Raw genomic sequence first — 27,172 nt, 5'->3', positions numbered from 1 at the left:
GCCTCAGTATTAGATAAAGACATCTATATGGAGATATTTACAATAAAATATAGATTTATATAGTACCTGTCGTACAAGTATTGCAACAATTTCTTAGGTGACAGAAAGATGCTCCAGCTACAGATGTTATATCATGCCGGGAGGAATATCTGTCTCAAGAACAGAATCCATATTCCTAGCAACACCTGCAATAGTGATATAATGGTGTCAGAGCAAGAACAATATTCCAAAGCCGGGTAGCAGGCCCCCCATTGAATAATATCCGACAGACAGGATAAAAAAAAAAAACAGTGGTGACAACTATAATAGTCTGCTGCTGCAGCAAGGTGGGTCGATTATCATCAGCATAGCAACGATCGTCTCTGTTCATTGTGAAAGCAGGATCCCAATACAATCACATTTCCTCCAAAAGGGCTGGGTCTTGATGATGAAGGGTTGTAACCCTGCAGTAGAAATCCCTCGAAGGAAAGCATGTGCCCACCTCTGTGGTTTTAGCTGCCCCTTCACCACCTCTGAGAAGTAGCCTGCACTCGAGAGGATGCTGGCAGAGAGGAGTGCCCGAGACTCTGCCCATTTCCCACACGTTGGCGTAAGACAGGATCGTTGTACCCTTTCTGTCCCCTTTGAGCACCTGCATTTGTCCAGATGTGATCTAGTCGGAATATGTATTTGAATCACTCTTAAATGCACCCTTACTCAGTTTTACTGCATGCTTTTGCAGACACATGAAAATATAGTATCCATTGCAGCCAGAGTTAGATTTTTTTTCTTCTTCAAGCAGTTTGGTAATGAGCTCTTTAAACATTCCTTTAGATTGTGGCACACCCTACATTCTCAAAGTAATTTAATGAGTTGTGGGTGCATTGTTATCTAATGGTGTTTGCTGCTGATCATTCTGACTCATTTCCATGTTTCACCGATTGTTAAATTTCTGAGCACTAGAAGGTATAAAATTGTCAGCAAGGAAGCTGTTAAGTTCTTTGGCTAGGACAAAAAGAACAAGGAGTACTTGTGGCACCTTAGACTAACAAATTTATTTGAGCATAAGCTTTCATGGGCTAAAACCCACTTCATCGGATGCATGCAGTAGAAAATACAGTAGGAAGATCTGTTTCTACACAGAGAACATGAAAAAATGGGTGTTGCCATACCCACTGTAACGAGAGTGGGTATAGTGGGTATGCAACATCCATTTTTTCATGTTCTCCGTGTGTATATATATCTTCCTACTGTATTTTCCACTGCATGCATCTGATGAAGTGAGCTGTAGCTCACGAAAGCTTATGCTCAAATGAATTCGTTAGTCTCTAAGGTGCCACAAGTCCTCCTCATTCTTTTTGCTGATACAGACTAACACGGCTGCTACTCTGAAACTTGGCTAGGACAGTAGGTCAGACCTAGATTCATCATGCATGATGCTTAGTACTGTGAGTCTTCCAGCTGCCTTTGGTGGCAGTTCTACATGCAATGGCAGCTCTGGCCTTTGCCTCCTGTACCTCACCCTCCAACTCTAGTGAAGGAGGAAAGATGTTGCATAGTGAATGCTTCAGAAAGAAAAGAACGAAGAAAGGATTGTTCTCCAGGAGAAAAATACAATGAGCATTTGTCATCCATACAAAAATGTATACCTCCCCTTTATTAAATCAGGTTTGAGTGAAAGGAAATGAAATGGTATGAACGTATTCATCTTGAGTGAAATTTCCCTCTGTGCAGAGAGCCTGCACCAGGCCTGTTTTAGATTGCGAGCCCTTTGTGGGAGGGGCTGTCAGTTACTAATGTTTGTACAGCATCTAGCACAATTGGCAGCCACTGGCAGTGCAGCCTAGTAGCTAGAGCCCTTGATTGGGACTCGGGAGACCTGGATTCTATTTCTGGTTTTGCCACTAGCTTGCTGGGTAATTCACTTCAACTATGTGCCTCTGTTTCCTCATCTGTCAAATGGGGACAATGATACCTCTTTTTGGTAAAGCATGTTGATATCTATTGAAGAACAGTTAGGTATTATTATAACCACAATATAAATATTAAATTATGATAACAATAGCACACCACTTAGGTGCCACTTAAGCCCTCAGTGTTGGGCTTAAGTAGAAGTTAAGTGCTATCTTGGTTTTGTGCTGGCTCTGCACTGGAGTGAATCGCACCTGGGACGCACACTTGAATTCGTCACTCCTGCCGTTTTTAGAAGCTCTACAACACAGAGGACTGGATTTTTCCAAAACAAAAAGCCTCTAGCCTCTGTGATTATTTTTAAGTCTGTGAGTTAATTAAATGCTCCATTTTGTTTTTCTGTTGTTTGCAGTCTCTTTCCGTATGACCGTTGATATGATGTGCAGTCTCATTAGTGTCAACGTGACGCCACATTGATATTAAAGGCTGGTATGGATTGTAAACAAACACTATCTTGGTGAAATCCCATGCTGGCCTTTTCATCTTGCCATACTGCTGACTTCAGTCAGGTTGTACAGTATAAAGTTAGTGCAGAATCTGGCCCATTTCATGGTCCATACTGATATTTTCTGAGAAACATTACTAGGGCTGTTTAAAAAAAAAAAAACCACCAAAGCTGGTTTTCAGTGGAAAAGTGGATTTTCAGTTACATGAAAAAATTTGTGGAAAGTTTCTGCTTGCTTCCAAAATTTTTGACTTTTTATCAAAAACTTTTAAATCAAGAACTAAAAAAAATCTTATTGTACAAACAAACAAACAAAAAGTTGAAATTTTCCATGGCAATTTTTGATGTTTTTCCCCCCATCATTTTTAATTGAAATTTCCACAGGGAAAATTTTTTGGGTTTTTTCAAACCATTTTTCTGTATAACCACAAAGCAGACATGGAATACAAAGTAACTCCATCTTGGGCTGGTTTCGCCAGAGCCCTTAGACTACCTTTGTTTGTATAAAAAGGCTGCTTAGCTATTATTATTATCCTGCTTTACTCTCGGAGGACCTGAAATGAAGCCCGTTCAAAGCCAATAGCAGTTCTCCTCTGGACATCAGTGGGCTTTGGGTCTGCCCCAAGTATTCTCAGTGTATGTGAAAAATGAAGGTGATAGAGTTCAGTGACAGATGCACCTTTCCCTTCTTTTACCATCTTTTGCTCTCCCATGTCCACTCTTCCCTCCCCCCTGCTCCCCTTTCTTTTCCCATTCACTGTCAGGAAGGGCCACCTCTGGAGGTCTGGTTGAGCACAGCATCGCGCCGGCAGAGCCTAGTGGAAACCGCAGCTACAACAGTGAGTGGTTTCAAAATATCAAGTGTCTAATTTTGGGGGTGGTTGGGTGTGTGAGGGGGAATTAGGGTGTTTTGGTCCAAATGGTTCTCTCTGCATGTGCCCTGTCTGACCGTGTTCCTTTGGAGACCAATCCTGAGAGATGCTGAGCAGCTGCAAATGTGCTCCAAGCCAGTGGGAGTTGTATACCTTCAGCTGGTGCTCAGCTCCTTTCAGGATTTGGTCCTTTGTTGTTTTTAACAAAGCTGACTCTTTTACACTCCTGTGTTGGAGGCAATTGATGGATGTGATTTATGGTCCATATTTTTCCCTCCATATCTTGAGCTGCGATCCTGTAAGACATCACAAGCTGAGCAAGCTCAGCCAGGGTTGTTTGAGAAGCCTCCAAAGAGCCAGCTAGGTGCTGCATGAAATGGTGTTGGTGATTTAGTGCCTGGCATTCTTTCCCAGCATGGTGTTGCTGAGAGATAAAATTGATGTCCCGACCCCTTGAGGTCATTAAAGATCCCATGACGCTTTTCATTAGACTAGGGCTGTTAACTGCATATCCTGGGCAAATTTCAACTTGGGTAATTACGTGGGACAAACCTTAGGGTCCTCACTCAGTTTTTACTAATTCTTTACTCAGTACTCCAAAATTTACTCAGAGACCTAGTGAAACCAGCTCCTCATTCAGTTTCCATTGCATAAAGTAGATTTTGCTTGCTGCTCTATTCTGTTCTGCAGTGTTTCTCTCCACCCAACAGTTGCTGTGCCTTACCCCAGCGGTTAAATAGATCTTTGTGTTGTCTGTGTATTAGTTTATCTAATGCTTTGGAAGCCTTTGGCATGAAAGGCGCTGTATGAGTGGAAGATATTATTACGAAGATTGCATTATTATTTTCAAGGACTGACTAACAATCCCAAACTAGGGATAGGTTTACAGGCTCACTCCAGCTACTTTGCGCTGCTGTGGCAAAGAAATCCAGCCAGCTAAGCCCGGTTCACAGCTGCTTGGCATCACCAAGGCAGTGTAAAACAGCTGACGTGTACTGGTGAATCTGGTGATTACTGTTTTTTTACTCTGCTTCCCCTTATGCGCGGGTGGCTCGCAGTAACAGTTATGGAGGCTCAATGGTAATGGAACAATGTGTGTAATTAACACTCTGAGGACCAAATCTGCTGCACCGTTGGTGTAAATGGAATGGCGGCAACAACAGAACTGCACCCACTTACACCAGTAATTAATCTGATCTTGTTTCCGTATGAAAGTGGTCTTACGAAAGCATGGGACTTTCTTCTGACTAAACTCTGTTAAAATATTATTTACAACGGACCTGTATCTGCTACTATTGTAACCTTGGTTTATTTTTTTCATGAATGTATGTGTATTCACACTGCAGGAGCATTTAAATGCCAGTGGCAAATACATTTACAAAATCAATTAAGAGACAGTTTTAAAAATGGGAAGTTGTAAAAATGGAATTTGCAATAATAACCGGACCAAGGGTTTGGTATTTACTGTGCTTGCACAAAATAGTGATTCCCTCATTAGCTACACGTGAGTGAAAAGGTATTCTCTTATCTCCTGGAGATAAATTTCAATATTCTTTCATTGCCAGGACAAATATATATATATATAAAATGTATAAAGACTTCTTGCATTGCCAAGTAACATTGACTGATTAAAATCAGACACTTGTTTTTGCTCTGATCTAGGATCAATGCCAGCAATATTACACAGCAAAAAAAGGCAGGCAAGGGCCAGATTCTGCTCTCAGTTATGGTTGGCTAATCGAGAGCAGAATCTCCCTCGATGACACTGTTGGTAGTGTAATGAAACTATCTTTGGAATACTGACATTTCCCTTATGAAATCTGGACATGTTCAGAAACAAAGTTGTGATGTAGTTGGAATTTACATAATAAAAAGTTAGGTGATATATTTATAGGCTATGGACTAGTTTTTGCCCTCGGTGGGGTCAGACATGCATGATAAGTGCATAGGGGTTGCATGACAGCCAGAAACCCTGGGATTAATTCTGGATCTCTCACAAGCTAGACAAATTCAGACTGGAAATAAGGCATACATTTTTAACAATGAGAGTAACTAACCACTGGAACAATTTCCCAAGGGTTGTGCTGGATTCTCCATCGAGGGCAATTTATAAATCAAGGTTGGATTTTTTTCTAAAAGGTTTCCTCTAGGAATTATTTTGGGGAAGTTCTGTGGCCTGTGTATAGAGGAGGTCAGGCTAGATGATCACAGTGGTCCCTTCTGGTCTTGGAATCCATGAATTGACACACACAATCAAAGAGATATCTGTCTGGAAATGTTCCCATGAAATCAATCTGGAAGTAAGACTCATGCCCACATAGTGGGGCTCTCTATTGTCCTCTAATGGCTATACCACATACACGTTTATGAGTCTGTAGAGCCTGTGAGCAGAGTCTTTTAGCTGAGGTAATAGAGGTTCACACGTATGGATCCAGAAGTCCGGGGTTCCGTCCCTACGGAGTCAAAGCATTACATTTGCAAGAGCATGCCTATCCAGAGTCTGGAAATCAGGCCTCTGGCTTCAGTGTCAATGACTAGTCCGACCTCTAAGGCAATAGATTCTCACTGCTCAATCTGTCTGTCTTTCTATACCAATGGCTTTGTTTATGTGATATACCTATATGCTCTGTGTATGAATGTGTATTATTTTAAAGACTCATTCATGGTATTGTATGTAAAATATACATAGGACGTTGCCCATGATATTTTTATACGATTCTGGAAAAACAAGGCATATGCAATTATAGTCTTCACATTTCAGCATGCGGTTTGCATCTGCTAACACATGGGCTGAATTTTGGCCCACAGGTTTGTATATGAATGTCTGCCATAATATTCTAAACTAAATAAAACCAGAAACAAATTAAACTGTTCATGTATTTTTTCCTGTATAACAGCACAATTGTGTTCCACATTCTATTACTTTTCAGTTGCCATTTCAAGAATAGTAAACATTAAAAATGAATTTAAATAATTTACATCTTAAATTAGACATCTTCTTTTGTGAAACAAGCCTAGAATGAAAATGAGCTGGGATACTAAGGCCATGCATAATGGAACACATCAGTGAGACCTACATTTTTAATTATCTGTCCATCCAAAACGCGAAAGAGCCATCCATGGCCCTCACAGCTTCTGTTCTGCAAAGCCATAGGCCTTGTTGCTATTGCGCAGGTCGAAATCAATCCCTGCCTGTCTTAAGGCCTCATGTGAGCAATACACTATTAATGTTTGATTTGTGCTTCAGACTTGCTAAAGTGAGACTTTGTGGGCTGACTCAAATACTCCTCTCCCAACGTGCACATACTTACCTGATGCTTCCGCCCAGCACCCAGGTCTCTGCTCTGGGTGCTCCCATGGCTGCAGTCTGTCTCCTCTGCCTTTCTCTTCCTCCTGGGCATGTGTCTCATAAGAACGGCCATACTGGGTCAGACCAAAGGTCCATCTAGCCCAATATCCTGTCTTCCAACAGTGGCCAATGCCAGGTGCCCTAGCGGGAATGACCAGAACAGGTAATCATCAAGTGATCCGTCCCCCATTCCAAGCTTCTGGCAAACAGAGGCTAGGGATACCTGCTTGCCCATCTTGGCTAATAGACATCCTCCATGAATTTATCTAGTTCTTTTTTGAACCCTGTTATACTCTTGGCCTGCACAACATTCTCTGGCAAGGAGTTCCACAGGTTGACTGTGCATTGTGTGAAGAAATACTTCCTTTTGTATGTTTTAAACCTGCTGCCTATTAATTTCATTGGGTGACCCCTAGTTCTTCTGTTATGCAGAGTAAATAACACGTCTTTATTTACTTTCTCCACACCCATCATGATTTTATAGACCTCAATCATATGCCCCCTTAGTCGTCCCTTTTCCCAGTCTCAAATCATTTTAAAAGACTTGTTCTTACATGTGTTTTTCACAGTCCTGGGCATGTGCAATTTTCTTCCAGAAATTATCGTTTAGGGGGCTGATGTGGGATTCAGATGATAAAGGATAGGCAAATAATTAATTCCAGTCAACATGATTATATGGAAAATAAGTCTGGTCAAACAATCCTGATTTCATTGTGTGAGCAGATAACACGTTTAGTAGATGAAGGTAACCACGTAGATGTAATATACTTACTTCGGTAAGGTGTTTGACTTAGTATGGCACAACATTCTAATTAAACAAAAATAGCACTGCACAATATTTATAAAGCCAGTTCTTAATATATTTAACAGATGCTAATTCAAAAAGTGGGCAATCATCATTGTACTGAGGTGTTTCTAGTGGGGTTCTGCGGGGATTGGTATTAGATCTACTGCTGTTCAACATTTTCATCAGCAACCTGGAAATAAATATAAAATCACTGCTGATAAAATGTGCAGATGACACAAAAATTGGCAAAGTGATAAGGAATGATGACAAGGCAGTCATGCAGCGTGATCTGGATCACTTGATAAGCTGAGCCCATTGAAACGAAATGTGTTTTAATACATCTACAAGAAATACAGGCCATACCTACAGAATGGGGAGGCTGTATCCTGGAAATCATAGAATCATAAATATCAGGGTTGGAAGGGACCTCAGGAGGTCATCTAGTCCAACCCCCTGCTCAAAGCAGGACCGATCCCCGACTAAATCATCCCAGCCAGGGCTTTATCAAGCCTGACCTTAAAAACTTCTAGGGAAGGGGATTCCACCACCTCCCTAGGTAATGCATTCCAGTGTTTCACCACCCTAAAAAAAAGTTTAAAAAAAAAAGTGAAAAAGTTTTTCCTAATATCCAACCTAAATCTCCCCCACTGCAACTTGAGACCATTACTCCTTGTTCTCTCATCTGCTACCACTGAGAACAGTCTAGAGCCATCCTCTTTGGAACCCCCTTTCAGGTAGTTGAAAGCAGCTATCAAATCCCCCCTCATTCTTCTCTTCCGTAGACTAAACATCCCCAGTTCCCTCAGCCTCTCCTCATAAGTCATGTGTTCCAGTCCCCTAATCATTTTTGTTGCCCTCCGCTGGACTCTTTCCAATTTTTCCACATCCTTCTTGTAGTGTGGGGCCCAAAACTGGACACAGTACTCCAGATGTGCAGGATAAGGATAAGTGCAGGGTCCTGCACTTAGGATGGAAGAATCCAATGCACCGCTACAGACTAGGGACCGAATGGCTAGGCAGCAGTTCTGCGGAAAAGGACCTAGGGGTGACAGTGGACGAGAAGCTGGATATGAGTCAGCAGTGTGCCCTTGTTGCCAAGAAGGCCAATGGCATTTTGGGATGTATAAGTAGGGGCATAGCCAGCAGATCGAGGGACGTGATCGTTCCCCTCTATTCGACATTGGTGAGGCCTCATCTGGAGTACTGTGTCCAGTTTTGGGCCCCACACTACAAGAAGGATGTGGAAAAATTGGAAAGAGTCCAGCGGAGGGCAACAAAAATGATTAGGGGTCTGGAACACATGACTTATGAGGAGAGGCTGAGGGAGCTGGGATTGTTTAGCCTGCAGAAGAGAAGAATGAGGGGGGATTTGATAGCTGCTTTCAACTACCTGAAAGGGGGTTCCAAAGAGGATGGCTCTAGACTGTTCTCAATGGTAGCAGATGACAGAACGAGGAGTAATGGTCTCAAGTTGCAGTGGGGGAGGTTTAGATTGGATATTAGGAAAAACTTTTTCACTAAGAGGGTGGTGAAACACTGGAATGCATTACCTAGGGAGGTGGTAGAATCTCCTTCCTTAGAAGTTTTTAAGGTCAGGCTTGACAAAGCCCTGGCTGGGATGATTTAACTGGGAATTGGTCCTGCTTCGAGCAGGGGGTTGGACTAGATGACCTTCTGGGGTCCCTTCCAACCCTGATATTCTATGATGAGGCCTAACCAATGTCGACTAGAGGGGAACGATCACGTCCCTCGATCTGCTGGCAATGCCCCTACTTATACATCCCAAAATGCCATTGGCCTTCTTGGCAACAAGGGCACACTGTTGACTCATATCCAGCTTCTCGTCCACTGTAACCCCTAGGTCCTTTTCTGCAGAACTGCTGCCGAGCCATTTGGTCCCTAGTCTGTAGCGGTGCATTGGATTCTTCCATCCGAAGTGCAGGACTCTGCTCTTGTCCTTGTTGAACCTCACCAGATTTCTTTTGGCCCAATCCTCCAATTTGTCTAGGCCCCTCTGTATCCTATCCCTACCCTCCAGAGTATCTACCACTCCTCCCAGTTTAGTGTCATCTGCAAACTTGCTGAGGGTGCAATCCACACCATCCTCCAGATCATTTATGAAGATATTGAACAAAACCGGCCCTAGGACCGACCCCTGGGACACTCTACTTGATACCGGCTGCCAACTAGACATGGAGCCATTGATCACTACCCATTGAGCCTGACAATCTAGCCAGCTTTCTATCCACCTTATAGTCCATTCATCCAGCCCATACTACTTTAACTTGCTGGCAAGAATTCTGTGGGAGACCATATCAAAAGCTTTGCTAAAGTCAAGGAACAACACGTCCACCACTTTCCCTTCATCCACAGAGCCAGTTATCTCGTCATAGAAGGCAATTAGATTAGTCAGGCATGACTTGCCCTTGGTGAATCCATGCTGACTGTTCCTGATCACTTTTCTCTCCTGTAAGTGCTTCAGAATTGATTCCTTGAGGACCTGCTCCATGATTTTTCCAGGGACTGAGGTGAGGCTGACTGGCCTGTAGTTCCCAGGATCCTCCTCCTTCCCTTTTTTAAAGATGGGCACTAAATTAGCCTTTTTCCAGTCATCTGGGACCTCCCCCGATCGCCATGAGTTTTGAAAGATAATGACCAATGGCTCTGCAATCACATCCGCCAACTCCTTTAGCACTCTCGGATGCAACGCATCCAGCCCCATGGACTTGTGCTCGTCCAGCCTTTCTAAATACTCCTGAACCACTTCTTTCTCTACAGAGGGCTGGTCATCTCCTCCATGCTGTGCTGCCCAGTGCAGTAGTCTGGGAGCTGATCTTGTTCGTGAAGACAGAGGCAAAAAAAGCATTGAGTACATTAGCTTTTTCCACATCCTCTGTCACGAGGTTGCCTCCCTCATTCAGTAAGGGGCCCACACTTTCCTTCACTTTCTTCTTGTTGTTAACATACCTGAAGAAACCCTTCTTGTTACTCTTAACATCTCTTGCTAGCTGCAACTCCAGGTGTGATTTGGCCTTCCTGATTTCATTCCTGCAAGCCTGAGCAATATTTTTATACTCATCCCTGGTCATTTGTCCAATCTTCCACTTCTTGTAAGCTTCTTTTTTGTATTTAAGAGCAGCAAGGATTTCACTGTTAAGCCAAGCTGATCGCCTGCCATATTTACTATTCTTTCTACACATCGGGATGGTTTGTCCCTGTAACCTCAATAAGGATTCTTTAAAATACAGCCAGCTCTCCTGGACTCCTTTCCCCCTCATGTTATTCTCCCAGGGGATCTTGCCCATCAGTTCCCTGAGGGAGTCAAAGTCTGCTTTTCTGAAGTCCAGGGTCTGTATTCTGCTGCTCTCCTTTCTTCCTTGTGTTAGGATCCTGAACTCAACCATTTCATGGTCACTGCCTCCCAGGTTCCCATCCCCTTTTGCTTCCCCTACTAATTCTTCCCGGTTTGTGAGCAACAGGTCAAGAAGAACTCTGCCCCTAGTTGGTTCCTCCAGCACTTGCACCAGGAAATTATCCCCTATATTTTCCAAAAGCTTCCTGGATTGCCTGTGCACCGCTGTAGTGCTCTCCCAGCAGATATCAGGGTGATTGAAGTCTCCCATGAGAACCAGGGCCTGCGATGTAGTAACTGCTGCGAGTTGCCGGAAGAAAGCCTCGTCCACCTCATCCCCCTGGTCTGGTGGTCTATAGCAGACTCCCACCATGACATCACCCTTGTTGCTCACACTTCTAAATTTAATCCAGAGACTCTCAGGTTTTTCTGCAGTTTCATACTTGAGCTCTGAGTAGTCATACTGCTCCCTTACATACAGTGCAACTCCCCCACCTTTTCTGCCCTTCCTGAACAGCTTATATCCATCCATGACAGTACTCCAGTCATGTGAGTTATCCCACCAAGTCTCTGTTATTCCAATCACATCATTGGAAAACACGACTCTGAAAAGGATCTGGAATCATAGTGGACAGCGTGAGCTGCCAGTGTGGTGCTGTGGCAAAAGGGATGAATGCAATCTTTGGCTGTATAAACAGGAGTAGTAGGTAGGAGCTGAAAGGTAATTTTATCTATGTGTATGGTGCTGGTATGAGTGATGCTGGACTACTGCATCCAGCTCTGATGTCCATGTTTTCAAATAAATGTTGAAAATTTAGAGAGGGTGCAGAGAAGAGATGCAAAAATTATTTGAGTGCTGGAGAAAATGCCTTACACTGAGAAACGTAGAGAGCTCAATCCTTTTAGTTTATCAGAAAGAAGATTGAGAGGTGACTTGATTACAATGTACAGGTACCTTTATGGGGAGTGAATACCAGGAACTAGTGGGCTCTTTAATCTATGAGAGGAATGCATAACAAGAACCAAAGGCTGGAAGTTGAAGCCAGAAAAATTCAAATTAAAAATCAGGCATGTGTTTTTAACAGTGAGGGTGCTTTCCTTTGGTAGCTTACTCCACAGGTTAGTGGTGGATTCTCTTTCTCTTGAGTCTTCAAATCAAGACTGGATGCCTTCCTGGAGGATATGCTGTAACCAAACACAAGCTGTTAGGCTGAGTACAGAAGTAACTGGCTGAAATGTAATGGCTTGTGTCATACAAGAGACCAGACTCGATGATCTGACTGTCACTTCTGACCTTCAACTCTATTAATCTATAACTTGCTGGCTGCAGAAACTGGTAATGGGAGACAGAGCATTTCACCATCAGGACTGCAGTTCTTTTGTGGCCCAGGTCAGCAGAGATGTAGACACAGCGCCTGTCTGACAGGACTCAGTACTGCTCTTAGGGCTTGATCCAAAGCCTATTAAAATCAGTGAAAAGACTCCCATTGATTTCAGTGGGCTTTGGGTCAGGCTCTTAATGCAGGTACCCACATAGCCGCATTGAAGTGTAGGGCTGGAAGAGACCTTGAGAGGTCATGTAGTCCAGCCCCTTGCACTGAGGCAGGACCATGTACACTCAAACTATCCCTGGCAAGTGTTTGCCTACCCTGTTCTTAAAAACGACGGGGATTCCACCACCTCCCTTGGAAGCCTGTTTCAGAACTTAACCCTTCTTATAGTTAGAATGTTTTCCCTAATATTTTGAAGTCTATCAGAAGCAGGAAGCCTGCCAAACAATCAGTGGGGTGGGAGGCAATACCCCACCAGGTTGGGCATCAAATTGTTGGCTCTTTCCATTCTACCATTGCCAGAGAGGCTACTGGGGATTTCTCCTCCTCACCTTTGGAGTCCCCTTTGGCCCAGTGGCCATTCCTCTTCTCTGTGGCTGACATGAATCTGTCATTTGGAAAGACACCAGTTCTGGGGATGTAAAACATCTTTAGGTCATACAACACATCACAAATCTTCCCAGGCTTACTAACCTCCCACTCCACTTCCAGTTATTGTGGGCAGCTACATAGTGTCCCAACCAACATTGGACAACTACTGCTGGAGGCATTGGAGAAGTACCTTTCCTTGGAACAGCAAGGAACCCCAACTCTGGGTAGCCAGGAGGATGCTACAGCGGTTGCCTTTCCTCTTCGCTTGTAACATTCTGAGATTTATCAGCAGTTCACAATGGGCTGTGCTCAGCCGAACAAAATCCATCCATCAATCTACATCTGGAACGTGGCCACAGACTACACCGAGGTGACTGTTCAATTGTACTAATGATCAGCCTCACTTATGAATTCCCTTTCTTCATCGGATTCTTTTTTTTTATGATAATTTAATTGATTGAGCATACTGGCTTCTTCTCATGAAGCTCTCCTCAGTGTAACTCTCGCTTTTCAGAATCATTGCTTAACATCCCTATAATTAGAGTTTGTTGCTAAATCTGTATCCAGGTGATTAGCGGAGTACAAGAAAGACATATCTGGAATTGATCAAATCAGGGATTTTTGAGAAAAAATGCCCTTGATCCATATTTAACAATTTGTTGATATATTATGCTTTTGGAATGACATATTTTTCCAATTCAGATGACTAAAAGCAGTAAAATTAAGGAGGTTAGTGTAGAATTAGGAAGGTGAATAATTTTCAGAGTTCTATCCGTACTGTTAGTAGGGATTTTTAAAAAAATTTATAGGATGATATAAATGGTTCTTTAATGTTGTGTTTATAATGAAGAGGAACTCAGAAGCAACACAGTTATGTTCCATTATGGAGCCTGCAATGCAATGTGTTCCTTTGGTCTATAACACCCTTCCTTCTTACTATTCCACTCTGCAAGTGATTGATAACAAAAAAAAACCCCCTGAAACCAGATGAGCTGGTCTGAGGTTTTCTTCCAATTCCCAGTGGTTGATCCAGGTTTGCTGAGAGGTTTATCAGCTAGCACAGACCTCTGTGCACTGCTTTCGTCCTACTTGTATGCTGGTGTGCCCAGGCCTAGTTTGGGTCCAGACTGGGTTTGGAGCAAGTCTGGAATGGTGTATGGTTTCAGGTAGAAATGAAAGAAAATCTCTTCACACTTTGACGTGCAACCAGGTGAAACATGGGAGATTTGGCAAAATTTCCTTTTCCCTTTTGTTTTCAGTCCACACCACACAGCCAAACTCAAGAGGTGCTAACCCCCACTAATCACCACTGAGAAAATCTATGAATGACTTCTGCAAACCTAAACCCAGGATACTCTCCCCACGGTCCAATTGACGACAATGAGAATTTTGCAATTAATTTCAAAGCCAGCTGTATTGTGCCTTCTGTGCATATGCGTAGTCGGTCAATGATTTTCTTGTAATTTGATCTCATTGGATTGCTCGAATCAGCCATACACATGATTTGTGTCTGTTTTTGACTTTATAGGCAACACGAAGGTAAAATTTGATTTTGCTGAATTTATGATATGATCAATCACCCTAATAAAGAGTAATGGTTCCACACTCTGGCCTTGGACGGTATCTGCTATGAAACTTAGTATGACTGTGGAAAGATTGTTTACAATATAACTCTTAGCTAGGGTATGACAGTCTATTGACTGGAATACCATTAATGCACATATGAGATTATAACCCAAGAGAGTCTTGATTGCTCTGGGTCTTTTATTTGATGCACTTTTCTGTTACAGGCAACTTTTTGACACCCTTTTTTGAGACTGCTGTACATGACCAAGACATTTCTTATGTGAAAAATGTTATGTCAGTAGATGCTATGGCTGGACTAGTTTCTGAATTCTTTTCCATGTTTAAGAGACTTGGCTGTGATGGGGTCATTGTCTTTGGCTGCTCTTCATCCTTCAGATCTCATAATCTGTAATGGTGTCTTCAAGCTTTATTGGCTGTTCAGTTTTCTGGAAAATCCAATGTGGACGAGACACAGAGAGCAAGCGTAATTTTACATCCTAGTGGGGCGTCATTCTGCAGCTGGGGAAGAAGTGACGAATGGCTTTAGTGGCCAGCCTCCATTCTGTGTAAATGAGCAGAACTGCTTTACTTCCCCCTTAGGTATAACAATTATTATGAATTTATATTGCTATTCATTCTCTATAATAATGAACAGAAAATGTTTTTGCACTCTTAACCTTTGCTGTTAGATAGAAATAAAGAAGTAGTAGTCGTGACTACAAAGTCATCTTATGCGTTTGTGGCACAATGCTTATTGCCACCATTTATACTCTGGGAGACAATGAGTTTATGCTATATCATGCCTGTGCTCCCTTATAGCAAAAGTAACTGGTTAACTTTCTTTTTCTTCCTTGTATATTTGCAAAATAGATTGATTTATTGTTTGAATAAAAGCATACAACGTTCCATGTATATTCTGCTTTTTTCAATTAAATATGTATTTAATTCTAAATATAGGAATTGCCCCAAAAGTAGCACTAATGTGTTGCAATTGAAAGTACATTTCAGTATCTTATCAAAATTTAAACAGCCATTATGTACATGAAAGAATTTTTTGTTGTGGTTTGTGAGGTGGGATAACAATAATTAGCAGAGTGCATCAATCATTTTTCATTGCCTAGTTTATATCAGTGGGATAAGTAGCTCCAATTAAAATCCCATTTTACATAAATAGATATGGTTTGTAACAAATCACATTCTATTTCCCCCTTCTCAAATACCCTGCCATAGGAAATCTTTCTCATTATTCAAAACGTATGCTGTGCACTGCGTATCTTTTTATGCTTAAAAAGACATAACTCGGCAGGCAGGCAGGCAGGCCTCACTACAGGTCTGGCAGGAAATAAATAACTGTTCCTGTAATTATCTATCAGTTTACTGTTCCAAGTACTTTTAGCTAAAAACTGATCTAAAACAAATCGCATGTTTATTACTGACACATTATGGATGGAGTAAGCAGAAGTAAAGGATGTTTAGTATGCATTAACCACCGTAAGCATACTTGTATTTTCTTTAATATTCGTGATTTGAGCTTGGTCGTACAAGTGTTATGCTGACGCTGCTTGGACTGTAATGTAGAGTATTGTGAAAAGTGGAATATGGAGCAATTGGGCAAGTGTCCTGTCACTAGAGTGGAACTAGCCCACAGTGTTATGCAAGGAATGGACAAATTGAGCCTTTTCCATTTGCTCCTGTGCACAATAACTTTTCACAGGCCCAGCCCTTTGCCCCCGAACACCAGGCAAGTGATGACCAAAGGGCTGGTTCCCTTGTATGGGGAAGGGCGTGGACATGGTCAGCTGCCACTCCTCATTGACTTTTAGAGCTGGGGGAAGAAGGAGGAGCACTTGTTAAAGGCTGTAGCCAAGGATGTTCTGGCCCACATTTCCCATCACTCCTGGGTGAAATGTGCCTCTGCACCTCCCCACTGCATGCAGGCAGTGGTCTACATGGCATGTCCTCCTTCTCGCTGGGGTGGGCCCAGAGTTCTGATCTGATCGCAGACTATGCATACAGCTTATGGAAGTGCTCCAGCCATTGCTGTCACAGGGGAGCTACATCGGTCGTACCAATGGGGGTTGGGAGGGGGAATGCTACACCCTGATTTAGAAAAAGCACTTAGCATGTGCTTAAATCCCACTTACTTCAATGCAACTTAAATGTGTGCTTAACTTTAAGCATGTGCTTAAATGCTGTCCTGAACAGGGGCTCTTTGGTGAATCAGGGCCTTAATTCAGACTAGGCTGCAGAGGTCACTATTAGGAAGCTTTTCCTGATCTCTCTCACATTTTTCCTTTTCTTCAGTGGACAATGTCTGCAGAAGAGAAGCGTGGGGGGCAAGGGGGTTGATAGCAGCTTTCAGCTACCTGAAGGGGGGGTTCCAAAGAGGATGGAGGTAGGCTGTTCTCAGTGGTGGCAGATGACAGAACAAGGAGCAATGGTCTCAAGTTGCGGTGGGGAAGGTCTAGGTTGGATATTAAGAAAAACTATTTCACTAGAAGGGTGGTGAAGCACTGGAATGAGTTACCTAGGGAGGTCGTGGAATCTCTATCCATAGGGGTTTTTGACAAACCCCTGGCTGGGATGATTTAGTTGGGGTTGGTCCTGCTTTGAACGGGGGGGTGGACAAGAGGACCTCCTGTGGTCTCTTCAGACCCTAATCTTCTATGATTCTGTGAATGTCTTTTAGCTTTGCTTTTCCCCGGCTTGCTATTATTATGAAAATGCCCCACGTTGTATCAGAACCATAAAGCACCAGATTCAATTCCTGAAGTACTGAAGCAGTATCTGGTGCCTGTGTTTTTATCTGTAAGGTGAAGAAATAGCTCATAGCTTAGGGATCATCAGGCTGGTTAGCTGACAGAGTCAGTCCCGCTTGTGGGTCTTTTTTACACTTTCTCAACAGGAAATCAATTCTGTCAGGAACATTGGGATCATTCTACTCTTCCAATCAATAAGCTCTGATTAAACCAGTGGTGTCTGTTGGGTAAATTTGCTGCATCATAATTAGAATTATTAATTAAAAATAGGAAATCAATTGACACAAATTAAGCAAAAAAGAAATTTGGTTTATTTCTTTGACCTTGTATCCAGAAGCCCTAATAACTGTCACAACATGGATATGACTGAACTCATTTGTCAGTTTTTAAAAGTAAGAATAGTGTTTTAACAACTGTCTGCCCGGTGAAACATAGCGGAGGCCTCTGAAATTGTCACCGCAGACATTAGGGGTTGCCTGTGTGAGAAACCATCATTTGTTTATTACATTTAATCATGCCCTGCGTGTCGAAGGGTGAGAGGCAAATGTCATCTGAGCATCAGTGAGGAAAAGGAAATAGCTAGAGAATCTATGGCTGGGTACAGGCTGTAGCTTACCCCTGCTATCATTGTTCTACGTTTTCTCGGTTAACAAGGGTAAACAGACTGATTCGTTGCATAGTAGACCTAGTGGGCTACCCACTGTTGCTAGCTTAGTATTACGTGGTGGTGACGTACATTATTCTCCTAGGCCAAATTATGAGGGACACTAACAGGGGGAAACCTTGCTAAACTTCTTTGCAAGGGCAGTAGGAATAAAAATCCCCCCTTCGCTCCCAACTCTCTTTATCTCTCCTCTCTCTTGTTTTTATTTCTCTCTGTAGTTTATCTGCTTTTTGTTTATCTGTTTTTTCCCTTCCTCTCTTCCAGCCTTGTCCCTGTTTCTATTTCTTGGGGGGAGGGGAGGGGAGGGTTCAGATTTGTTGACTTTCTTTCCTTCCTTTCTCTTTGCCTTCTTTGTTTTTCATTCTTCTATCTAATTTTTTTTCTCTCGCCTACATTTTCTTTCTCCTCCTTATCCTCTTTGAAGCAGGCTCAATAGAGTAGTGCAACACGAAGTTCAGGACTACTTTGGCATGGCCACTGGTAAGGATTGAGCCAATGCACAGCCAGTATGCTCTTGGGCACTTTATGTCTGCTGTTAATACCAGGTATTTTGCAATGACCTGCATTCAAAAGGTATTCTAGCCATTGGGAAGCATGGTAGGGTGCTTATATATGACACGAGGCCAAGAAACTTTTGTTGTTGGTGCACCACGTTAATTCTTTGGGGGGGAGGGGGGACAACGTGTTCTTGAGTATTTTGAGGCTAAGTATCTAATTCCTGAATTGTGGTTGAATAAATTCTGAATTTGACAATGGGTCAGTGTAGCAATGCGGGACTCGCTGGTGCAGCACCTCCCGCTGGTCGTCCTAGGAATTAGCTCTCCAGCCTCCGGAGCACCCTCTGCAGGCCAGTGTCCCCCTGCCTCAGGCCCCCATGTTCCTCCCGGACCCTGGTGCCCCTTCACTCGGGGTTTTGCCCTCTGCAGTCCGCCCCGCAGTCTCTGGGTCTCCTCGCCCCAGGGAATCCCCACCCTCTATCCCCACCTTGCCTTCACGGCTACTGTCAGTCCTCATCTAGCCCCAGTGTGCGGACTGCAGTCTGTACCACTAATCATTGGCAAGGAGGCTTTGGACCTGCTGCCTTTGCCTAACCCTGGGCTGCCCCTCTGCAACCCCAGTACCTGCTTTAGGCCTTCAGCCAGGCCTGCAGGCTGGGGGTTTTCCCAGCTCCCCAGCTCCTCTGGCCTTTCCCCAGCCCTGCTTCACTCTAGGTACCCTGGTGAGCTCCCAAGCAGCCAGGCCCATCTCTCTCCACAGCTAGAGAGAGACTGCCCGAACTCCTGGCTCACAGCCTTTTATAGGGCCAGCTGTGGGCCTGACTGAGGCGTGGCCCCAGCTGTGGCTCCCTTCCCCATCAGCCTAACCTTTGGCTCCCCCGGAACAGCCCTTTCCCCGGGCTGTTTTAACTCCTTCAGGGCCAGAATGGGTGACCACTCTGCTACAGACAACAACGGATAAATGCTAATCTTCATGTTTCGGTATGATCCCCTGCACGAAATGTGAAAATAAGGAATCTCATGCATTTATCTCTTAATAAGTACATGCATGCCATGATTTTCAGAGGGTTCTAAACCAGTTAGATACTTGTATCCAATGACTTCCAGTTAGAGTTATCACATGACTCCCATCCTAAAGTGTTCATCTGTTTGTACCAAGTTTTGTTGCCATAGGTGAAGTTGGAAACTGGTTCAAAATGTGTTGTTGGTTATGATGATAATCTAGAGTAACTCCCTTCAGGTCTATGGAGACACTGAATTTACTCCATAAAGAAAAGGAGTACTTGTGGCACCTTAGAGACTAACCAATTTATTTGAGCATGAGCTTTCGTGAGCTACAGCTCACTTCATCGGATGCACACCGTGGAAACTGCAGCAGACTTTATATATACACAGAGAATATGAAACAATACCTCCTCCCACCCCACTGTCCTGCATGTTACTGAGAGCAGAATTTGGCCACTTTGCCATAGTTATGCTTAGTAAAATATTAGTTTTAAGTAATATGCTCTTTTCCTAAACTAATTGTTAGGAGCCTCTTCCTGAAGATTATCCTATAACTCAGATAACCCCAAGGCATAAATTGCAAGATAGTTTACATGCAAGCAGTTAAGGATCTGATCCTGCAGTCTTTATTGGGACAAAACTTCCATTGATTTAAAAATCAATGTGAGTTTTGTCTGAAGAAGGACAGTAGGATCAAGGCCTAAGGCTGTAAGTAGAGACGTAAGCTTGAAACTCAAAGCTGAGCTCACCACGACCTTTGGGGGGGTGGCTTTTAGATTTAAACCCCTGTGTTGAAACCTGCCCCAACGGTTATTGGTTCAGGGTCAGATCCAGAACCAGAAGGAGTCTATTCCTGGATCCGGTTTAGAGAGACAGGGAATCTCACAAGATTCCACCATTTGACGCTAAAATATTGTAAGATTTTGGCACTGTCCAACCTCAAACCATTACACCAAACCCCAACCTCGCGTGGTACCTTGTCTGGGTATGTATCTGGATCTAAATACTACCTCCTTGTCTCATCTTGATCTGCAAGTAGACATTTTCTGCCACACAAGGATTTGGCCATATATGGGCCCTCACTGGTTCACTGAACAATGCTGGATACTGCATGTACATGCAGTGAACTTTCTATCACAACCACCAGATGCTTCGAACACATTTCTGCAACCCCTCCCTAACGCTGGGAAATTTTGTTGAAGAGGGACACAGGAGGGATTTGGCACCTTGAGTGAAGAACTTGTCCTGAAAAGGAGAGCTAGACTCAGGAGAGACCTGAAGGCAGGGAGATTGAGTGTTCAGGGAAGCACATGTGACTGGGTAGGTGGATGGCAGAGCATAATGCGAAGTGTATTTACTAATCCTTAGTGGTATTAATAGTTTCCTAATGATATCAATCTAGTCTGATTACTTAATTGCTATAGAAGTCTTGGTCACCTGCAGCATAACATTAGCATATGTAGAAAATGTGCTTTATGAAATCTGAGGCAGTTACGTTGGAAATAATCCTTAAGCAAGAACAGTGGAATTTGTGTGCACAGAAGCAAACCTTGTCTCTGCTTATCTTTGGGATAAATTGAGTCATTTATTTTTTGTTTGTTGTAGATATTGAATTTTGAATGGCAAAGTTTCTGGGCCATTTATATAAGATGAATGGCCATGAGCCTTTATTGAAAACTTGTACCACAGTAAGATTTAAGAATCAAGTTTACAACTGTTCCATTGAGAGAAGCTTTGCTACTTGGTTTCTATATTGAGATACTATGGAACTTCCTAATGGCACAGTGCACGTTTCAAGCGCTACTAAATGAGCTTTCATTAGTCCACTGGGAACTGTAACAGACATTATTCTTACAAACCCTGGCATGTTTGTTTTTATGTTTTTAATGTCCTTATTTTTCCAAGGAATGGATCTTTTTATTTTAGCAAGTAGTAAGTAGCTGACGATCTGAATTGTTCTTCTGGATAAAAAAAATTATTCTTACAGCCTTCACACTGTAGGAAAGCTAAAGCCTGCAAAAATCTAATCAGCTCAGTTGTGCCAAGCTTAAAATATTTAGGAATTCAAGCCCCAAACCTATTTATTTATGATCAACTTAAAGTTAATTTGGCTTAATAGCGTTTAGAGAATAAAATAAGGAAGTGTTTTGTGGGGTGATGCTGACAGGAAAACTTCACTGTTTTTTAAATTATAATTAATGGATTTGTTTATTGGGTATTATACTACACTCAGACTTAAAGTAATGCTTTAAGTTGCTATTTATTACTAATACAGAATTATGGTTGTACGGTGTAAGAGAGAACAAGAAGATGATGATTAAGAAATACCAAAGAATGGTCATGCTAACTCAGACCAATGGTCCATCTAGCCCAGTGTCCTGTCTTCCGACAGCGGCCAGTGCCAGATGCTTCTGAAGGAATGAACAGAACAAGGCAATGATGAAGTGATCCATCCCATGTCATCCAGTCCCAGCTTCTGGCAGTCAAAGGTGTAGGGACACCCAGCTCATGGGGTTGCGTCCCTGACCATCTTGGCTAATAGCCATTAATGGACCTATCCACCATGAACTTATCTAATTATTTTTTTAATCCAGTTATACTTTTGGTTTTCACAGTATCCCCTGGCAAAGAGTGCCACAGATTGACTGTGTATTGTGTGAAGAAGTACTTCCTTACATTTGTCTTAGCCGGCCGACTATTAATTTCATTGGGTGACCCCTGGTTCTTGTGTTATGTGAAGGGGTAAATAACACTTCCCTATTCACTTTCTCCACACTGTTCATGATTTTATAAACCTCTATCATATCCCCCCATAGTCATCTCTTTTCTAACCTGAACAGTCCAGGTTTTAGTAATCTCTCTCCATATGGTAACTGTTCCAGATCCCTAATCTGGAGTCTCTTTTTAAAAATCGATGTTACCAGTCATCTGATACAGAGGGTGATTTAAGTGATAGGTTACATACCATAGTTTTGTGTGTCTTTTGCTAGTTGCTCTTCAAATTCTTTTTTGGCCTGCCTAATTATACTTTTACACTTGACTTGCCAGAGTTTATGCTCCTTTCTATTTTCTTCGGTAGTATTTGACTTCGAATTTTTAGAGGGTGGCTTTTTATCACTAACTGCTTCTTATACTCTGTTGTTTAGCCATGGGGGCATTTTTTTTGGTCCTCTTACTGTTTTTTTTAAATTTGGGGTATACATATAGTTTGAGCCTTTATTATGGTGTTGTTTTTTTTTTAAGTTTCCATGCAGCTTGCAGGCATTTCACTTGTGTAACTGTTCCTTTTAATTTCTGTTTAACTAGCCTCCTCGTTTTTGAGCAGTTCCCCTTTTTGAAGTTAAATGCTACTGTGGTGGGTTAGGTATTTTGCCCCTACAAGGATGTTAAATCTAATTACATTACGGTTGCTATTACGGAGTGGTTCAGCCATGCTCACCTCTTGGACCAGATCCTGTGTGGCATTTAGGACTGAATCAAGAATTGCCTCTCCCTTTGTGAGATCCACAACTGGCTGCTCCAAGAAGCAGTCATTAATGGGGCCGAGAAATTCTATCTCCGCATCATGTCCTGAGGTGACGTGTACCAAGTCAGTATGGGGACAGTTTCTGGTTTTGGAGCCTCTCTAATCTCCCTGAGCATTTTACAGTCACCGTCACTATCCCAATCAGGAGGCTGGTAGTATACTCCTATTGCTATCATCTTATTAGTCAAGCCTGGAATTTCTATCCTTGGAGATTCTCTGCTACAGTTTGATTCACTGAAGATTTTTACTGTATTTGACACTATGCTTTCTTTCACATATAATGCCACATGCCCACCAGCATGACCTATTCTGTCCTTCCAATATATTTTGTACCCTGGTATTACCATGTCTCATTGATTATCATTCCGTCAAGTTTCTGTGATGCCTATTATATCACTATCCTCATTTAATACGAGGGACTCAAGTTCACCCATCTTAGTATTTAGACGTCTAACATTTGTATACAAGCACTTATAAAATTTGTCAATATTTAGTTGCCTGTCGTCATATGATGTAATTGAATGGGACTTTTTTCATTTGATTATGATGCATTTATGTGGTACTCTTCATCCATGGTTTCTAAGGTATTTTGCAATAATAGTAATCACATTTTATCCAAATATATTTCCAGGAACAGTCAAAAGCAGTAGCAGATACAAATATCTTTAGTTTACATGCCGAGACAGGTGGAGCAGTTTGCACAGGAATCAGGAAAAGCATAGTTGTTAAAAGCCCTGATTCCAAAGACTTATGGCTATATGTCGGGCAGACTGAGCAAGGTATCAGTTGTGACCTCACTAACAATTGAGGACATATGGATACCAAGGAGGATCCTTCAGATATATTGGACCCCAACTGTTGAGTGCCTGCAAAATAAGCTGCAAAACTTTGGCATCGATAACAAAGTTTACAGGGAGCAAATGTAAATAGTGTAAAATATGCTGAATGTGTTCGAGCAATCGGAACCCATGAGCAGAGATGCCGGCAGCAACATCCTGAACTGTGTTCTGAATGGGACATAATAAAGAACACCCACTTGGGAAAAGTTACTATAATTGAGCTTTAGACAACAGGGACTTGGACCAACAGTTTCAAATCTTTCTTGCTAAAGGGTCTAGACCCAGCAATATTTTATAGTCAGTAGCTAGATCTTACCAGAAAAAAATCAGTGGATAAACTGGATGACAGTGTAACACTCCAACTCTTTATTTTCAATGATGGTCTCAAAAGAGTATTATCAGGTGGAATTTGCTTAAACTGAGAACCTCACTTAGTAAGTGCTTAGACCCAATTAACAAGACTTCTGTGGTCTCATATGCCATAAGGGTCTGATCAAAAGCCCATTTAAGATGGAAGGACTCTTCCCATTAATTTCAAAGGGCTTTATATTCAGGCCCTTGGTTTGATTGTAAACTCTTTGGGGCAGGGACTTGCTTTTATTATTTGTATGTGTACTGTGCCTATCACAGTGGATCCCTGGTCTATAACTAAGGTCCATTGACACTAGTGCAATTCAAGTAATAATCAGTAACAATGGTTAGACGACAAATTCATGGCAAACTGCTGTCAATCTCACTATCAACTCTCTGGTCAGAACTAGAAAATGCTAAAGGCTAGTGATCTACAAACTTTTTTTCCAGAAGTTCAGGGAATAGAATTTGTTAGTTAACTTGGGCGTAAAGTGTGTCTGTTTTTTCTTGGCAACAAAGTGGTGTGTTATCCTTGTGGAGCTTAGATTTTTTAAAAAGCATATTGTCTTTTTTTTTTCATTTTGTTGATTATATAGTCCCGCATTTCAAGCAAACGTAAAATAACACACTGCTTATTTAAATGTTTCCTTTTCAAGTTTAATTCTTCCAGTTTGCTATTAAAGATAGCTCTACGTCTCCTACTAGCATCCTCTTACAGTGAACAGAGGAGACAAGATAGTGCTTGTGTTAATAATAACAACTTGGAACATTGACAGGTATCCAGATAGAACTAACTACAGAACTAACTGCCTTAAAATAATTTAGATCTTCCAAGTTATAGACAACATGAACTATGGACTCATTAGGGTTTTCCAAGACATTAGGCATAAAACCTGTAATGGATCCACTTTTGCATTGAGTTTAAAAGAGATTTTGTTATGCAGTTACTAAGAAAGTGTTTTTGAGTTGTTTTCAACTCCATTCAGCTTCTGTATTCGATGATACACCAATTAGATAGCAAAAGACCTGCCATGATCGATTGACCCATTAGTGTTAAAGAATTAGAATAGTGTGAGATCCACAATACAGTTCAAAGGATGCTGATTGAATTGCTACGTTTACTGTGTTTTCTCAAGATCTGCTTATGAGAGGAAATATAAAATGTAAAAACAAATTATTTTTAGACTATTAATGGGCTCCCATCTTTTGAACCTGTCTATGAAGTTACCCTCTTGCATCTTTAAGCATGTAGATCCAACTATTTCCATCACTTTAATGCCAATACTGAAAACTAATTTTCTGCACACCATCAAAGAAGAAGGGATAAATCTTGGACTCATGAAGTTACTTTCAATTCTTTCTTATTTCATATTTACTGGGGGTGAGGGGAAGAAAGAGATATATGAGCAACATTTGGACAGGACTTAAGCTTCAGTCAGGACTTACACTGGCTTTACAATTGAGAATATTAAAATCCTTTTAGCACTCCAGTAATGACAGATATGCTGAACAGAAGAGCCTGCGTACCTGTGATTTCTAGAACAATACAGGGTTTAAGCTTTGCTAGTTATAAGGTCTCTGTAAGGAATGAGGAAAGCTTCTTTGCTACAGTGTGAACTTAATTCCTTTTACACTTCCTGGATCTTAATTAAAGAAGACTTTAAAGTAAAAATGAGTCTATCAGCTCCTTCAATATCTAAATGCAAAGTTTTTACTGCCTTTTGAATTCTCTGGCTTGCCAAAAGTCTAATTCTCCCAGCCTGGCACCCAGTTACAAAACAATATGTAATGGCCCAATGTAACTTGAAGGAAATAGTGGCAAATACTGAATCATTGCTGTTGATTTTTTTTTTGTTAGATCCAAAAGAAATGAAGACTAAATAAAGAGGAAAGCAACATGGTTCTGAGAAACCTGATGTGTGTAATGTGCATGAAAATGCTGATAGATGAAAGTATAAAGAAACAGAATTGGGACTGAGTGTTCTAACTGTAATTCTTTTCAAACTTGGCATTGTGAAACTGGGGATGAGAATCACCTGATTTGAAATCTTTTTATTCAATTTCTGCATTGCGTTCGCTGTACCTGTCCAACTTGGCCTTGAAAGTTTCTGCAAGCTTCATTGTGTTGAGATGCAGTTTAATATTTGTGAAAATGTTAGCTGCGAGCTTCACACCTACATCTGGAACAAGAGTGCTTCGTGACCAGGGAGAGCTCATTTTCTTATCTTTCTTTTTGTGGATCCAGGTTCCATTTCATTCATATTCCACAAGTTTTGAGGGAGGGGAAGTAGATAAAATGGAGAAGTGATTGCTTTTTTAGCCATCACTAGTTAGAATCAAAATCTGCTGTAAAGAAAGTGTCACTTACTGGCATTTGTCATATCTTAACGAGAGCTGGTATGAAAAGTTTAGATGAAAATATTTTCTGATGAAAAATAGGATTTTGTTTTCATCTACAGTTTCTGTGAAACCCCATTTTCCACACAACTGTATTGCTGTCCAGAACATTTCTTCTCCATTTTTTGATCAGTGTTGGTTTATACCTACTCTGAATTCCTTTTCTTTGACATGTGTGACTGGTTATTTTTTTGTGAGCTGGTATCATTTCTCAAATAGGCATCAGGGGATGGTAGTGAGTGTTGCTATGTTTATTAGTCATATGTTTCAGCTTCCTTTTTGGATTTGTATAAATTATATGTCACTGGGGACTGTAATGTCTTCCCAGCCAGCTATATCTTCTTTGTTACTGTTTGAAAAGGACTGAACAAGTCAATTATTTGATAATTAAATAACTTAAAAACTATTCAGCAAATTAGAAGTGCCAGCTTATCTAATGAAACTGCTATAGTCATAAAATGAGATAATGTAGATAAAGATATTGCATATGCTACTTCAATTTTAGATTGGTTATTTAAAAAAAATTTGCACAGTAATATTGATGAGATACAGAAAAGAATTCCATCTGCAGATGCTCTCGCTGTATGCTTAAACGAAACACCTTTCAGCATATTGATTAATCATTAACTAACCTTATGTTTTCTGAATTCAGTAAAGCTTGGAATTAGAAAAATAATTAAGGAATGTATTATGCAGTATTTATAAAATGCATTAGGTCTTATTTCTGCAATCTGAATCTGTCAGCATTGCCACAAACTTTCCACATGGCCTCAGACAAGTCACTTACTGCAACCTGCCTGACTCAGGTTTCCATCTGTAACATAGCAGTCATATTTGGCTTATAAAGGTGCTATGAGAATTAGTTCATGTTTGTACGATACTTTGAAAATA

The 27,172-nt window shown here is 41.6% G+C and overlaps 1 protein-coding gene across 1 annotated transcript in view; it reads left to right on the top strand.

Moving 5' to 3' along the window:
- The window catches only part of MEGF11 (multiple EGF like domains 11), a 382,058-nt gene that overhangs the window by 198,986 nt on the left and 155,900 nt on the right, over positions 1–27,172 (top strand). Inside the window, exon 7 of the mRNA XM_084641366.1 lies at positions 3,160–3,234. Within this exon, the coding sequence (XP_084497492.1) occupies positions 3,160–3,234 (75 nt within the window). The remainder of the gene's footprint in view (positions 1–3,159; positions 3,235–27,172) is intronic.

The sequence above is a fragment of the Lepidochelys olivacea genome (genome assembly GCF_965140295.1).
Source record: "Lepidochelys olivacea isolate rLepOli2 genome assembly, chromosome: 10".
NCBI classification, from domain to species: Eukaryota; Metazoa; Chordata; order Testudines; family Cheloniidae; genus Lepidochelys; species Lepidochelys olivacea.
This window is presented reverse-complemented; position numbering and strand designations above follow the sequence as displayed.